The sequence below is a fragment of the Pezoporus flaviventris genome, unplaced genomic scaffold (assembly GCF_033815535.1).
Source record: "Pezoporus flaviventris isolate CSIRO_AGI_PZ_B2104156 unplaced genomic scaffold, CSIRO_AGI_Pfla_v1 ptg000462l, whole genome shotgun sequence".
NCBI classification, from domain to species: Eukaryota; Metazoa; Chordata; class Aves; order Psittaciformes; family Psittacidae; genus Pezoporus; species Pezoporus flaviventris.
The window spans coordinates 352,255-369,028 of record NW_026893009.1 but is presented as its reverse complement, the minus strand read 5'-3'; the positions used below and the strand labels follow the sequence as shown (position 1 = coordinate 369,028).

Sequence of the window (16,774 nt, the reverse complement as noted above, 5' to 3'; positions counted from 1 at the left end):
GTAATCACCCAGTCCCTCTGAATGTACAAGCCATACCAGCTTCTTCAAAATTCCCCTGCCCCCGGAAGTAGGAACACCTCCTAAATACCTTAGGGAGTTTGCACAGACAGAACAATCGATGTTACCTAGCTCAATCGTTCAGTAAGCAAGCGCTGCATTGCACTCCGCTTCGCTGCACCCGTGCGGTGTCAAGGAAACATCCTATATCAGTTTCCATCGCCTCCCGGGAAAGCTTAAATCAAGGTCAAGTCCTCGGGTTGCTTACGTGCCAGCGTCACCAAACTTAACCTGATCACCGAAAAGAAAAAAAGAAAGATGAAGTTTGCCGTCTCCCTGTCATGTACTTTTGGTTTGGGTCTGGCGGGGACGGCGGCAACTTTCCCCGTAGCAGCCCTCATAGTGCTGCGCTTGGTAGTTGTAGCTAGAAGGGCTTTGATAACACAGCAGTGTTTTGGCTACTGCTGAGCAGTGCTCCCACAGCATGGAGGCTGTCTCTCCAACCACCCTTTCCCCCAGCATCCGGTAAGCCGGGGGTGGGCAAGACGTTGGAAGGGGACAGAGCCAGGACAGCTGACCCAAACTGACAAATTCCACAACTGTCCACTGTGCTATGGAAGCAGCAAAGCTGCCATTCAGGCCAATTGTTTTCTCCTACCATATATACCCCTCCTCACCAGAAAAGGGATATCAACGGGGCCTTACTACACAGCCATTCATCGAGTGCTCCAACAGGAATCGGATGCTCCCAGCACACTGCACCGTGATGAAACCGCCCTTGTACGGCCGGCCTGCCTCTAGCGTCGCATACAGTCTTCTCTAGAGGTTCAGCAGCAGCCTACACTGGCTGTATGCACACTTGCATCCCACTTCCCAAAAAGCTAAGAGATTGCACCCAACAAGACGCAGGAGACTGCTGTGCGGTTCCCCTGTCACGCTTCAAATGACTGGGCAAATCACTATCTATCTACGCAACACTTAACAGACCGAAACATTCCACATGCTTACGCTCCGGGGAGACACCGTTTTACCTTGCAGAACTATTTCCCCTCAGTAAGATGCACAAGACAGAGATGATATCCCCATGCTAAATCTTTATTGTGCAACTGCCGCTCAAAGCTTTTATTACCTTCCACAGACACGCCTCACGAGAAATTAGACACCAACAGTGGCTAGACTGACGGGCAACAGAAAAAATCCATCCAGTGATGATTTGTACACGTGCAGCAACTCTTGGGGGACAAAAGCCTTAGCCAGGCGGCCAGCCCAACTGACGGCCACCCAGAATATGTAGGTGCACGTGATGGACAGACTGCCCACCCTCTGGCCCTTCACCCGCAACCGTCCGGAATCCATCAGGCGGGCCCAGGTGAGCAGCACGCTTCTTGCCAACAATCATTAAACGCCCGAGAAGCTGGAGAAGGAAGCACGAAACCATAAATAAAGTAAATAAAAAGCCACACACAAAGGGGGCGGCAAGGGAAGGGACGGGAGCAGAGAACCACCCAGAGAAACCAGATAGCCAATTCCTAGCAAGTCAACCGCTGCGCTTCAAAATTACTGCCTCTCCGCCCGCAGCCAACGTTTCCCAAGCAGAGCTACAAAGACCGACTATGCACGCTATAAGGGGGTGGGGGGCGAAGAGCTACTCAATTTTTGTCAAGCTAGACACTAACAGAGTACTAAACAACCACAGAAGCTAAGTTTGTCTCCGGGTTAAAGCCCCCATTCATATCTTCAGGCGACGTAAGCAATTCTAGCCGGAAATAAACTTTAGGCTGCCTTTTGCGTGGGTTTACAGAGCCTTTGAACTTGACGTTTATAGCTAAAAGTGAAGCATCCAGCACCTCTCAGCCAGCTTTGCCCTTCCTCACCCCTGACCTGCCAAAACCCCCAAGCCCTCTTCCCCATATCAGAAGTACTACCGCTCTTACTCTAAACCACGACAATAGGCAGCAGACTGCGCTCCACAACAACGCTGCATTTTGCACCAGAACTACATACCCAGGGATGAGCATTGCTTTAGCTCACTACTTTTAGTCAGAAAGCTCAACTCCATTACAAGCCAGAAAACCCAAGAGAGCCTACTGCTGGGCCCTATCAAGAGGGAAAGGGGGGCGGGGAAAGAGGAACTAACTACAGGTACAGTTTAGCACACAGAAGGCTTCCACAGTACTTACAGATTCACCAGGATCTTCTGCTTCAGATAACCTGATCATTGCCTCCTTAGGCATGACTAGGAAAAGCGTCGGAGCTTGGGGTGAAAGCTCATGGAACACAAGGCGCTGGAGGAAGAGTAAGCAGTTAAAACGTAGTTGGCTCCAGAAAAAGGTAATAGCTGAAGCAAATCAAGACGCCCCCAAGAACTCGCACTGAAGCAGATTACCACATACCCCAAACACAAGCCGAAACGCTGAGTTCTCTTACGCGATATTAACGCTTTCTATACGCAAAACCCACCGTAGTTACAGAGCCCCCCTCCAGAACTGGGATTCGGCATCCAAGACGACGGGGGCAAGGAGACGGGACAGCACTTCAGATTAGCAACCTCCAGCAGGTTTGAATTCGGGATGGCCATTTCCTAAGCAGTTTGTCAATTTGAGAAGTGGTCCACACAGAGGCAGGAGACAAACGGCTTAACTGAATCAGCAAAGAATTTAGTGAAGCGCAAGATGAGCGGCCATACACTCTCCATGGTACAGGGAGCTCAACTACTAAACCAAAGCATAACCACAGGAAGCCTGCAAGTGCGTAGTACGAGCCTGTCCTCTGTACTGCGCATAAACCCTACCTTCAAAAGCAGAAGACATCCCGAACTGCTCATCATCAGCACCCCAATGACAAAATTCAACGGGATACTAACTGAAAGTTAACATCGTGTACGTGAGGGCTGCTTCTCCCCAACACCCCCCACCCCCCCCCCCCCAAACAACCTAAGCAGCTCACTCCGGCTCCTAGCAGGCTGTAGTGCGCCAGCATCCGTGAGCCTTGCAAGCCTGTTCTTATCACGGTCCCCCTTCACCACCAAAACAAGGTCTGAGAAGCTTTTGCAGCCTGGCCGGTTTCTAGATTTTTTTCTTCTTTTTGCAATAGAAAACTAAGAAACGCTGTCATTCTTTGCCTTAAATAATCCAGTTTGGCTGTTCAGAAAGAAAGCCCAGCACGGCAGAGCCGTGAAATCTCTACAATGGTATTACGAGGCACATCAAGACTTCCGTGTCTCCAACGCAGAACTAACGCATTACGGTCACTGCTCAGACGTTTGCTGTTTACACACATACGTACACACATCACACACACCCCGGAAGCCCCGAGGAGGTTGGCTGCGCGCGCTTAATCTAAGGTTTCAAGGCTAACATCCTACACGAGGCAGGACCGCTCCCATCCCTCGGCAGCCAACTTTGCGCGACTTGCACCGCCAAAGGGATATCACGCGGCAAACGTCTGCGGCCTACGCCAAGCGCGTTCCCGTCAGAGGCCCTCCTCTACGCGCGCGCGCGCGCGCACACGGCACGGTGGGGCTGGGAACCGAGGCGAGCCGGACAGCACCAGCAACCCAGTACGCGCCGCGACAGCCGGGGACGGGGGCGGCGCACCGAAAAAGCGCGACGGTTTAGGGACGGTGCAGTAGAGAGCGCAACATCCCAGAGAGGCCCCGTCCGTCCCTCCAGCCACCCGCAGCAACGCCGCCACCCGCCCTGCCCCGCTCCAGGGCACCCACCGCGCAACGGGTCCTCGGCTCAGGGAGCCTGCGAGCGCGGGGGCAGCGGGAGTGGGAGCGGAGAAGGAAGAGGAACCGCGCACAGAGCAAAGCCGGGGCTACCCCCACCTCCTCATTCCCCTCGTCCTCGTAGATGACGCTGGCGGGGAAGCGTCTTGCCGATGAACTTTCCGAAGACAGTAGCGGCGCCACCGGGCCACGCGGCCCGCGCCCCGACAATCTCGATTGCCACCACAAAGCCCTTTGTCGCCCCCGCGCTTCCTCCGCTCGGCCAGGCCCTCCGCAGAGCCCATTGGACCGCCAAATCGCCGCCGGCCGATCCCGCGCTTCGATTGGCTGCCTCGCCTGCCGTTTTCGCTTGTCCCCGCCCCCTTGGCGGATCAGCCCTCGTCGACATGCTGCTTACAGGGGCTCAGGGAGTTTGCGCGCCCTTGGGGCGCCGAAGGAGAACACACCGGGCGAGGCCGCGCAGGGGTCTGCGCCGTGTAGTGCTGCGACCCTGTGGGCGGGAAACGAGGCCTCCGAAGAGGCTCCTGTAGCTAGAACTACTGGCTCCTCGTATTTATTACCGCATCGACTCCACCCCAAACGTGCCCGTGGCTTTTTGGTGCTGCTCCTTCCAGTCAAATGACTGCTTCTGCCGGGGCGGGCCTTAACTTTTAGGAACATTTCGCAGAACCAACAGAACTTGCTCTGAATTGCTCCCTGAAAGCCCCGCTTCAATTGCAGGCGCTTCTAAGATGCACGCCTCCCGGGAGAAAAGAAAGCACAAATAAAATACAAAGCGCGTGTTCAGCACTGGTGGCTCGAGGGCCGATCGAGAGAGGCTTTGTGCTGACCTGGGTAGGAGGCTTTTACAAAAAGAGGCAGCGCCCCCAAAGCTGCCCGAGGGTGCCCTGCATCCCTGGGGAATAGCGAGCAATTTGATTGGGTACTGCAGCTTCTATAACCCCTGCTTTCCTCTCTATCGGGCTAAGGATATCCTTAGCCGCCTTTGCGGCAAGGCCACGTTGTCGGCTCACGTTCAACTTGGTGTCCACCAGGACCGCCCCCCCCCTTTCCTGCAAAGCTGCTTTCCAGCCAGTCGGCTTCCAGCATATACCGGTGCGTGGGGCTGTTCCACCCCAGGTGCCGGACTCGTGCATGTTCAGGCTCCTCAGGCGGTCTCGAACCGGGTCGTTTCCCACGATGGGAGGGACTTTGTTCCCCCAGTCCCTGCCTTGAGGTTCAGGGACTTGAGGCACTTGGGAACAGTGATTGCCAGTGAAAACGGAGGGAAAAAAAATCGTTGAGTACCCCGCTCAGCCTTCTCCTCGGTGCTTGTCACTAGATCATCTCCTGTCTTACCTACTGGAGGAGGGTGGGTCCTTGCTTCCACCCTCTGCAGGCTTCCTTTTTGCGCTTGAGTTTGCCCAGGAGCTCCTCGCTCATCCACATGGGCCTCCCGGCATTTTGGCCAGACTTCCTGCTCCTTGGGATGGACCAACTCCTGAGCTTGGAGGAGGTGACCCTCCAATACGAACCAGCTTTCTTGGGCCCCTCTTCCCCCCAGGGCCTTATCCCATGGGACGCTTCCAAGCAGATGCCTGAAGAGGCCAGAGTCAGCTCTCCTCCAGTGCAGGGGTGCGAGCTTGCCTTTTCACCCTCCTCTCGAGAGCCTGAACTCCACCATCTCACGATCACTGCAGCCAAGGTTGCCTTTGCACCCCCAACAAGCCCCTCCTTGTTGGCCTGTAGGAGGTCCAGCAGAGCACCTCTCCTCGTTGGCCCCTCTATCGCTTGGGTGAGGAAGTTGTCGTCGACACGCTCCAGGAACCTCCTAGATTGCTTATGCCCCGCTGTGTTGTCCCTCCAGCCAATACCGTGAGGACCAGGGCCTGCGAACGCGAGGCTGCTCTTGTTTGTCTTTAGGGGGCCTCACCCGCTTGCTCTTCCTGGTCGGGCGGCCTATACCCGACACCCGCAACAATGCCACCCTCACCCCTCTTCTCTTCCATCCTTACCCATAAGCTCTCGGTCGGCTCATCAGGCCTCCCCAGGCAGGGCGCCATGCAGTCCAGCTGTTCTCTTACCTAAAAGGGCCGCTCCCCCTCCTCATTTCCCCACCCTGTCCTTCCTAAAGAGTCACAGGAGCCATCCCACCACGCCTTCGTGATCCCAACGAGATCGTAGCCCTGCAACCGCACATGCATCTCCGGCTCCTCACGCTTATTCCCCATACTGCGTGCGATCGCGTACAGGCACTTCAGAGAGGCACCCCAGCATGTTGGCTCCCTAGAAAGGGCTTTGGGGACTTCTCCAAAACGCCGCCTCGTAGGCGCTTCTTTGCTTACATGCAAATGCTGGAGGTGACCTGCTGCCTGGAACCAGCCGTGTCTGCCACAGGGCAGACCCTGACCTCCTCTGGCAGAGGCGGCCACCCCTGGAGCACTGTGTCCGGTTCTGGTCACCGCAATTCAAACAAAGATGCAGACAGACTGGAGAGGGTCCCGAGGAGGGCCACAAAGATGATTAAAGGGCCAGACAACCTGCCCTGTGAGCAAAGAATGAAGGAGTTGGGTCTTTTTTCCCTTGGAGAAGAGAAGGCTCGGGGGGGGGGGAGGGGGGACGACGACACGGGGACGACACAACACACCTCAGCAGAGTCTTCCACTACTTAAAGGGGAGGCTACAAAAAGAGGACAGAGGCACTCTCTTCTCAAGGAGCCACATAGAGACGACAGGTACAAGTCTGTGCCAGGAGAGAGGTTTCATCTCCATACAAGACAAACTTGGGGTTTGGGGTTTGCGTTCGGGTTGTTTTGGTTTTTTTTAATCAGTGAGAACCATCAACCACTGGAACAACGTCCCCAGGGATGCGGTAGACTCCCCAGCGCTGGGGGGGGGGGGGGCTGTTTTAATAACCCTTTGCTCTCTCCAACGCTGCCTGTGAGGAGAGACATCAATTCCACCAGGCACCACAGGCTTCCAAAACCGACGGTAATCACCCAGTCCCTCTGAATGTACAAGCCATACCAGCTTCTTCAAAATTCCCCTGCCCCCGGAAGTAGGAACACCTCCTAAATACCTTAGGGAGTTTGCACAGACAGAACAATCGATGTTACCTAGCTCAATCGTTCAGTAAGCAAGCGCTGCATTGCACTCCGCTTCGCTGCACCCGTGCGGTGTCAAGGAAACATCCTATATCAGTTTCCATCGCCTCCCGGGAAAGCTTAAATCAAGGTCAAGTCCTCGGGTTGCTTACGTGCCAGCGTCACCAAACTTAACCTGATCACCGAAAAGAAAAAAAGAAAGATGAAGTTTGCCGTCTCCCTGTCATGTACTTTTGGTTTGGGTCTGGCGGGGACGGCGGCAACTTTCCCCGTAGCAGCCCTCATAGTGCTGCGCTTGGTAGTTGTAGCTAGAAGGGCTTTGATAACACAGCAGTGTTTTGGCTACTGCTGAGCAGTGCTCCCACAGCATGGAGGCTGTCTCTCCAACCACCCTTTCCCCCAGCATCCGGTAAGCCGGGGGTGGGCAAGACGTTGGAAGGGGACAGAGCCAGGACAGCTGACCCAAACTGACAAATTCCACAACTGTCCACTGTGCTATGGAAGCAGCAAAGCTGCCATTCAGGCCAATTGTTTTCTCCTACCATATATACCCCTCCTCACCAGAAAAGGGATATCAACGGGGCCTTACTACACAGCCATTCATCGAGTGCTCCAACAGGAATCGGATGCTCCCAGCACACTGCACCGTGATGAAACCGCCCTTGTACGGCCGGCCTGCCTCTAGCGTCGCATACAGTCTTCTCTAGAGGTTCAGCAGCAGCCTACACTGGCTGTATGCACACTTGCATCCCACTTCCCAAAAAGCTAAGAGATTGCACCCAACAAGACGCAGGAGACTGCTGTGCGGTTCCCCTGTCACGCTTCAAATGACTGGGCAAATCACTATCTATCTACGCAACACTTAACAGACCGAAACATTCCACATGCTTACGCTCCGGGGAGACACCGTTTTACCTTGCAGAACTATTTCCCCTCAGTAAGATGCACAAGACAGAGATGATATCCCCATGCTAAATCTTTATTGTGCAACTGCCGCTCAAAGCTTTTATTACCTTCCACAGACACGCCTCACGAGAAATTAGACACCAACAGTGGCTAGACTGACGGGCAACAGAAAAAATCCATCCAGTGATGATTTGTACACGTGCAGCAACTCTTGGGGGACAAAAGCCTTAGCCAGGCGGCCAGCCCAACTGACGGCCACCCAGAATATGTAGGTGCACGTGATGGACAGACTGCCCACCCTCTGGCCCTTCACCCGCAACCGTCCGGAATCCATCAGGCGGGCCCAGGTGAGCAGCACGCTTCTTGCCAACAATCATTAAACGCCCGAGAAGCTGGAGAAGGAAGCACGAAACCATAAATAAAGTAAATAAAAAGCCACACACAAAGGGGGCGGCAAGGGAAGGGACGGGAGCAGAGAACCACCCAGAGAAACCAGATAGCCAATTCCTAGCAAGTCAACCGCTGCGCTTCAAAATTACTGCCTCTCCGCCCGCAGCCAACGTTTCCCAAGCAGAGCTACAAAGACCGACTATGCACGCTATAAGGGGGTGGGGGGCGAAGAGCTACTCAATTTTTGTCAAGCTAGACACTAACAGAGTACTAAACAACCACAGAAGCTAAGTTTGTCTCCGGGTTAAAGCCCCCATTCATATCTTCAGGCGACGTAAGCAATTCTAGCCGGAAATAAACTTTAGGCTGCCTTTTGCGTGGGTTTACAGAGCCTTTGAACTTGACGTTTATAGCTAAAAGTGAAGCATCCAGCACCTCTCAGCCAGCTTTGCCCTTCCTCACCCCTGACCTGCCAAAACCCCCAAGCCCTCTTCCCCATATCAGAAGTACTACCGCTCTTACTCTAAACCACGACAATAGGCAGCAGACTGCGCTCCACAACAACGCTGCATTTTGCACCAGAACTACATACCCAGGGATGAGCATTGCTTTAGCTCACTACTTTTAGTCAGAAAGCTCAACTCCATTACAAGCCAGAAAACCCAAGAGAGCCTACTGCTGGGCCCTATCAAGAGGGAAAGGGGGGCGGGGAAAGAGGAACTAACTACAGGTACAGTTTAGCACACAGAAGGCTTCCACAGTACTTACAGATTCACCAGGATCTTCTGCTTCAGATAACCTGATCATTGCCTCCTTAGGCATGACTAGGAAAAGCGTCGGAGCTTGGGGTGAAAGCTCATGGAACACAAGGCGCTGGAGGAAGAGTAAGCAGTTAAAACGTAGTTGGCTCCAGAAAAAGGTAATAGCTGAAGCAAATCAAGACGCCCCCAAGAACTCGCACTGAAGCAGATTACCACATACCCCAAACACAAGCCGAAACGCTGAGTTCTCTTACGCGATATTAACGCTTTCTATACGCAAAACCCACCGTAGTTACAGAGCCCCCCTCCAGAACTGGGATTCGGCATCCAAGACGACGGGGGCAAGGAGACGGGACAGCACTTCAGATTAGCAACCTCCAGCAGGTTTGAATTCGGGATGGCCATTTCCTAAGCAGTTTGTCAATTTGAGAAGTGGTCCACACAGAGGCAGGAGACAAACGGCTTAACTGAATCAGCAAAGAATTTAGTGAAGCGCAAGATGAGCGGCCATACACTCTCCATGGTACAGGGAGCTCAACTACTAAACCAAAGCATAACCACAGGAAGCCTGCAAGTGCGTAGTACGAGCCTGTCCTCTGTACTGCGCATAAACCCTACCTTCAAAAGCAGAAGACATCCCGAACTGCTCATCATCAGCACCCCAATGACAAAATTCAACGGGATACTAACTGAAAGTTAACATCGTGTACGTGAGGGCTGCTTCTCCCCAACACCCCCCACCCCCCCCCCCCCAAACAACCTAAGCAGCTCACTCCGGCTCCTAGCAGGCTGTAGTGCGCCAGCATCCGTGAGCCTTGCAAGCCTGTTCTTATCACGGTCCCCCTTCACCACCAAAACAAGGTCTGAGAAGCTTTTGCAGCCTGGCCGGTTTCTAGATTTTTTTCTTCTTTTTGCAATAGAAAACTAAGAAACGCTGTCATTCTTTGCCTTAAATAATCCAGTTTGGCTGTTCAGAAAGAAAGCCCAGCACGGCAGAGCCGTGAAATCTCTACAATGGTATTACGAGGCACATCAAGACTTCCGTGTCTCCAACGCAGAACTAACGCATTACGGTCACTGCTCAGACGTTTGCTGTTTACACACATACGTACACACATCACACACACCCCGGAAGCCCCGAGGAGGTTGGCTGCGCGCGCTTAATCTAAGGTTTCAAGGCTAACATCCTACACGAGGCAGGACCGCTCCCATCCCTCGGCAGCCAACTTTGCGCGACTTGCACCGCCAAAGGGATATCACGCGGCAAACGTCTGCGGCCTACGCCAAGCGCGTTCCCGTCAGAGGCCCTCCTCTACGCGCGCGCGCGCGCGCACACGGCACGGTGGGGCTGGGAACCGAGGCGAGCCGGACAGCACCAGCAACCCAGTACGCGCCGCGACAGCCGGGGACGGGGGCGGCGCACCGAAAAAGCGCGACGGTTTAGGGACGGTGCAGTAGAGAGCGCAACATCCCAGAGAGGCCCCGTCCGTCCCTCCAGCCACCCGCAGCAACGCCGCCACCCGCCCTGCCCCGCTCCAGGGCACCCACCGCGCAACGGGTCCTCGGCTCAGGGAGCCTGCGAGCGCGGGGGCAGCGGGAGTGGGAGCGGAGAAGGAAGAGGAACCGCGCACAGAGCAAAGCCGGGGCTACCCCCACCTCCTCATTCCCCTCGTCCTCGTAGATGACGCTGGCGGGGAAGCGTCTTGCCGATGAACTTTCCGAAGACAGTAGCGGCGCCACCGGGCCACGCGGCCCGCGCCCCGACAATCTCGATTGCCACCACAAAGCCCTTTGTCGCCCCCGCGCTTCCTCCGCTCGGCCAGGCCCTCCGCAGAGCCCATTGGACCGCCAAATCGCCGCCGGCCGATCCCGCGCTTCGATTGGCTGCCTCGCCTGCCGTTTTCGCTTGTCCCCGCCCCCTTGGCGGATCAGCCCTCGTCGACATGCTGCTTACAGGGGCTCAGGGAGTTTGCGCGCCCTTGGGGCGCCGAAGGAGAACACACCGGGCGAGGCCGCGCAGGGGTCTGCGCCGTGTAGTGCTGCGACCCTGTGGGCGGGAAACGAGGCCTCCGAAGAGGCTCCTGTAGCTAGAACTACTGGCTCCTCGTATTTATTACCGCATCGACTCCACCCCAAACGTGCCCGTGGCTTTTTGGTGCTGCTCCTTCCAGTCAAATGACTGCTTCTGCCGGGGCGGGCCTTAACTTTTAGGAACATTTCGCAGAACCAACAGAACTTGCTCTGAATTGCTCCCTGAAAGCCCCGCTTCAATTGCAGGCGCTTCTAAGATGCACGCCTCCCGGGAGAAAAGAAAGCACAAATAAAATACAAAGCGCGTGTTCAGCACTGGTGGCTCGAGGGCCGATCGAGAGAGGCTTTGTGCTGACCTGGGTAGGAGGCTTTTACAAAAAGAGGCAGCGCCCCCAAAGCTGCCCGAGGGTGCCCTGCATCCCTGGGGAATAGCGAGCAATTTGATTGGGTACTGCAGCTTCTATAACCCCTGCTTTCCTCTCTATCGGGCTAAGGATATCCTTAGCCGCCTTTGCGGCAAGGCCACGTTGTCGGCTCACGTTCAACTTGGTGTCCACCAGGACCGCCCCCCCCCTTTCCTGCAAAGCTGCTTTCCAGCCAGTCGGCTTCCAGCATATACCGGTGCGTGGGGCTGTTCCACCCCAGGTGCCGGACTCGTGCATGTTCAGGCTCCTCAGGCGGTCTCGAACCGGGTCGTTTCCCACGATGGGAGGGACTTTGTTCCCCCAGTCCCTGCCTTGAGGTTCAGGGACTTGAGGCACTTGGGAACAGTGATTGCCAGTGAAAACGGAGGGAAAAAAAATCGTTGAGTACCCCGCTCAGCCTTCTCCTCGGTGCTTGTCACTAGATCATCTCCTGTCTTACCTACTGGAGGAGGGTGGGTCCTTGCTTCCACCCTCTGCAGGCTTCCTTTTTGCGCTTGAGTTTGCCCAGGAGCTCCTCGCTCATCCACATGGGCCTCCCGGCATTTTGGCCAGACTTCCTGCTCCTTGGGATGGACCAACTCCTGAGCTTGGAGGAGGTGACCCTCCAATACGAACCAGCTTTCTTGGGCCCCTCTTCCCCCCAGGGCCTTATCCCATGGGACGCTTCCAAGCAGATGCCTGAAGAGGCCAGAGTCAGCTCTCCTCCAGTGCAGGGGTGCGAGCTTGCCTTTTCACCCTCCTCTCGAGAGCCTGAACTCCACCATCTCACGATCACTGCAGCCAAGGTTGCCTTTGCACCCCCAACAAGCCCCTCCTTGTTGGCCTGTAGGAGGTCCAGCAGAGCACCTCTCCTCGTTGGCCCCTCTATCGCTTGGGTGAGGAAGTTGTCGTCGACACGCTCCAGGAACCTCCTAGATTGCTTATGCCCCGCTGTGTTGTCCCTCCAGCCAATACCGTGAGGACCAGGGCCTGCGAACGCGAGGCTGCTCTTGTTTGTCTTTAGGGGGCCTCACCCGCTTGCTCTTCCTGGTCGGGCGGCCTATACCCGACACCCGCAACAATGCCACCCTCACCCCTCTTCTCTTCCATCCTTACCCATAAGCTCTCGGTCGGCTCATCAGGCCTCCCCAGGCAGGGCGCCATGCAGTCCAGCTGTTCTCTTACCTAAAAGGGCCGCTCCCCCTCCTCATTTCCCCACCCTGTCCTTCCTAAAGAGTCACAGGAGCCATCCCACCACGCCTTCGTGATCCCAACGAGATCGTAGCCCTGCAACCGCACATGCATCTCCGGCTCCTCACGCTTATTCCCCATACTGCGTGCGATCGCGTACAGGCACTTCAGAGAGGCACCCCAGCATGTTGGCTCCCTAGAAAGGGCTTTGGGGACTTCTCCAAAACGCCGCCTCGTAGGCGCTTCTTTGCTTACATGCAAATGCTGGAGGTGACCTGCTGCCTGGAACCAGCCGTGTCTGCCACAGGGCAGACCCTGACCTCCTCTGGCAGAGGCGGCCACCCCTGGAGCACTGTGTCCGGTTCTGGTCACCGCAATTCAAACAAAGATGCAGACAGACTGGAGAGGGTCCCGAGGAGGGCCACAAAGATGATTAAAGGGCCAGACAACCTGCCCTGTGAGCAAAGAATGAAGGAGTTGGGTCTTTTTTCCCTTGGAGAAGAGAAGGCTCGGGGGGGGGGGAGGGGGGACGACGACACGGGGACGACACAACACACCTCAGCAGAGTCTTCCACTACTTAAAGGGGAGGCTACAAAAAGAGGACAGAGGCACTCTCTTCTCAAGGAGCCACATAGAGACGACAGGTACAAGTCTGTGCCAGGAGAGAGGTTTCATCTCCATACAAGACAAACTTGGGGTTTGGGGTTTGCGTTCGGGTTGTTTTGGTTTTTTTTAATCAGTGAGAACCATCAACCACTGGAACAACGTCCCCAGGGATGCGGTAGACTCCCCAGCGCTGGGGGGGGGGGGGGCTGTTTTAATAACCCTTTGCTCTCTCCAACGCTGCCTGTGAGGAGAGACATCAATTCCACCAGGCACCACAGGCTTCCAAAACCGACGGTAATCACCCAGTCCCTCTGAATGTACAAGCCATACCAGCTTCTTCAAAATTCCCCTGCCCCCGGAAGTAGGAACACCTCCTAAATACCTTAGGGAGTTTGCACAGACAGAACAATCGATGTTACCTAGCTCAATCGTTCAGTAAGCAAGCGCTGCATTGCACTCCGCTTCGCTGCACCCGTGCGGTGTCAAGGAAACATCCTATATCAGTTTCCATCGCCTCCCGGGAAAGCTTAAATCAAGGTCAAGTCCTCGGGTTGCTTACGTGCCAGCGTCACCAAACTTAACCTGATCACCGAAAAGAAAAAAAGAAAGATGAAGTTTGCCGTCTCCCTGTCATGTACTTTTGGTTTGGGTCTGGCGGGGACGGCGGCAACTTTCCCCGTAGCAGCCCTCATAGTGCTGCGCTTGGTAGTTGTAGCTAGAAGGGCTTTGATAACACAGCAGTGTTTTGGCTACTGCTGAGCAGTGCTCCCACAGCATGGAGGCTGTCTCTCCAACCACCCTTTCCCCCAGCATCCGGTAAGCCGGGGGTGGGCAAGACGTTGGAAGGGGACAGAGCCAGGACAGCTGACCCAAACTGACAAATTCCACAACTGTCCACTGTGCTATGGAAGCAGCAAAGCTGCCATTCAGGCCAATTGTTTTCTCCTACCATATATACCCCTCCTCACCAGAAAAGGGATATCAACGGGGCCTTACTACACAGCCATTCATCGAGTGCTCCAACAGGAATCGGATGCTCCCAGCACACTGCACCGTGATGAAACCGCCCTTGTACGGCCGGCCTGCCTCTAGCGTCGCATACAGTCTTCTCTAGAGGTTCAGCAGCAGCCTACACTGGCTGTATGCACACTTGCATCCCACTTCCCAAAAAGCTAAGAGATTGCACCCAACAAGACGCAGGAGACTGCTGTGCGGTTCCCCTGTCACGCTTCAAATGACTGGGCAAATCACTATCTATCTACGCAACACTTAACAGACCGAAACATTCCACATGCTTACGCTCCGGGGAGACACCGTTTTACCTTGCAGAACTATTTCCCCTCAGTAAGATGCACAAGACAGAGATGATATCCCCATGCTAAATCTTTATTGTGCAACTGCCGCTCAAAGCTTTTATTACCTTCCACAGACACGCCTCACGAGAAATTAGACACCAACAGTGGCTAGACTGACGGGCAACAGAAAAAATCCATCCAGTGATGATTTGTACACGTGCAGCAACTCTTGGGGGACAAAAGCCTTAGCCAGGCGGCCAGCCCAACTGACGGCCACCCAGAATATGTAGGTGCACGTGATGGACAGACTGCCCACCCTCTGGCCCTTCACCCGCAACCGTCCGGAATCCATCAGGCGGGCCCAGGTGAGCAGCACGCTTCTTGCCAACAATCATTAAACCGCCCGAGAAGCTGGAGAAGGAAGCACGAAACCATAAATAAAGTAAATAAAAAGCCACACACAAAGGGGGCGGCAAGGGAAGGGACGGGAGCAGAGAACCACCCAGAGAAAACCAGATAGCCAATTCCTAGCAAGTCAACCGCTGCGCTTCAAAATTACTGCCTCTCCGCCCGCAGCCAACGTTTCCCAAGCAGAGCTACAAAGACCGACTATGCACGCTATAAGGGGGTGGGGGGCGAAGAGCTACTCATTTTTGTCAAGCCTAGACACTAACAGAGTACTAAACAACCACAGAAGCTAAGTTTGTCTCCGGGTTAAAGCCCCCATTCATATCTTCAGGCGACGTAAGCAATTCTAGCCGGAAATAAACTTTAGGCTGCCCTTTTGCGTGGTTTACAGAGCCTTTGAACTTGACGTTTATAGCTAAAAGTGAAGCATCCAGCACCTCTCAGCCAGCTTTGCCCTTCCTCACCCCTGACCTGCCAAAACCCCCAAGCCCTCTTCCCCATATCAGAAGTACTACCGCTCTTACTCTAAACCACGACAATAGGCAGCAGACTGCGCTCCACAACAACGCTGCATTTTGCACCAGAACTACATACCCAGGGATGAGCATTGCTTTAGCTCACTACTTTTAGTCAGAAAGCTCAACTCCATTACAAGGCCAGAAAACCCAAGAGAGCCTACTGCTGGGCCCTATCAAGAGGGGAAAGGGGGGCGGGAAGAGGAACTAACTACAGGTACACAGGTACAGTTTAGCACACAGAAGGCTTCCACAGTACTTACAGATTCACCAGGATCTTCTGCTTCAGATAACCTGATCATTGCCTCCTTAGGCATGACTAGGAAAAGCGTCGGAGCTTGGGGTGAAAGCTCATGGAACACAAGGCGCTGGAGGAAGAGTAAGCAGTTAAAACGTAGTTGGCTCCAGAAAAAGGTAATAGCTGAAGCAAATCAAGATGCCCCCAAGAACTCGCACTGAAGCAGATTACCACATACCCCAAACACAAGCCGAAATGCTGAGTTCTCTTACGCGATATTAACGCTTTCTATATGCAAAACCCACCGTAGTTACAGAAAGTAGCTTTGCAGGAAAGGGAGGGGGGGGGCGGTCCTGGTGGACACCAAGTTGAACGTGAGCCGACAACGTGGCCTTCCCACAAAGGCGGCTAAGGATATCCTTAGCCTGATGGAGAGGAAAGCAGGGGTTATAGAAGCTGCAGTACCCAATCAAATTGCTCGCTATTCCCCAGGGATGCAGGGCACCCTTGGGCAGCTTTGGGGGTGCTGCCTCTTTTTGTAAAATCCTCCTACCCAGGTCAGCACAAAGCCTCTCTCGATCGGCCCTCAAGCCACCAGTGCTGAACACGCGCTTTGTATTTTATTTGTGCTTTCTTTTCTCCCGGGAGGCGCGCATCCATCTTGGAAGCGCCTGCAATTGGAGCAGGGCTTTCAGGGAGCAATTCAGAGCAAGTTCTGTTGGTTCTGCGAAATGTTCCTAAAAGTTAAGGCCCGCCCCGGCAGAAGCAGTCATTTGACTGGAAGGAGCAGCACCAAAAAGCCACAGGCACTTTTGGGGTGGAGTCCATGTGGTAATAAATACCAGGAGACAGTAGTTCTGATGCGTGGATTGACTCCACAACTCGTTAAAGTTGTAAAGTAGGTATGCTTTTTATTCAGCGCTGAGACGCACGGGGATAATTCTTCAAAGTCATGCGTGCCTCAGTGTTGTTTCCCTCTACATTTATAAGGTTGCACAACACGCCTATAAATATTCATGTCCTATCACCGCTTCTTATTATAATGAGCCAGAAGGTCCTCTGCCCCTGCGCAGTGCCCCCTCTGGTCGTGGGCAGGGGGCTCAAGATGAAGTAAATGAGTCTTCCTCCTGTGGGTAGGGGTCTTCAAGATGAAGTAAATGAGTCTTCCTCTTCTTGCACTTTTCACCTTTTAGTCTTCACATATGGCCTTAGGGTTTG

The 16,774-nt window shown here is 54.4% G+C and overlaps 2 protein-coding genes across 2 annotated transcripts; both read right to left on the bottom strand.

Moving 5' to 3' along the window:
- Positions 1-1,179: 1,179 nt before the first annotated feature.
- On the bottom strand, positions 1,180-4,611 carry LOC133263787 (adenosine 5'-monophosphoramidase HINT1-like). Its single transcript, XM_061443654.1, is given in 4 exon segments — positions 1,180-1,411; positions 2,178-2,282; positions 3,827-3,865; positions 3,867-4,611. Coding segments are annotated over 4 exon segments (558 nt in total). The 5' UTR covers positions 4,116-4,611; the 3' UTR covers positions 1,180-1,246.
- Positions 4,612-7,683: 3,072 nt separating this feature from the next.
- On the bottom strand, positions 7,684-11,308 carry LOC133263788 (adenosine 5'-monophosphoramidase HINT1-like). The gene is given in 4 exon segments (XM_061443655.1): positions 7,684-8,108; positions 8,875-8,979; positions 10,524-10,562; positions 10,564-11,308. Coding segments are annotated over 4 exon segments (558 nt in total). The 5' UTR covers positions 10,813-11,308; the 3' UTR covers positions 7,684-7,943.
- Between the last annotated feature and the right edge of the window lie 5,466 nt (positions 11,309-16,774).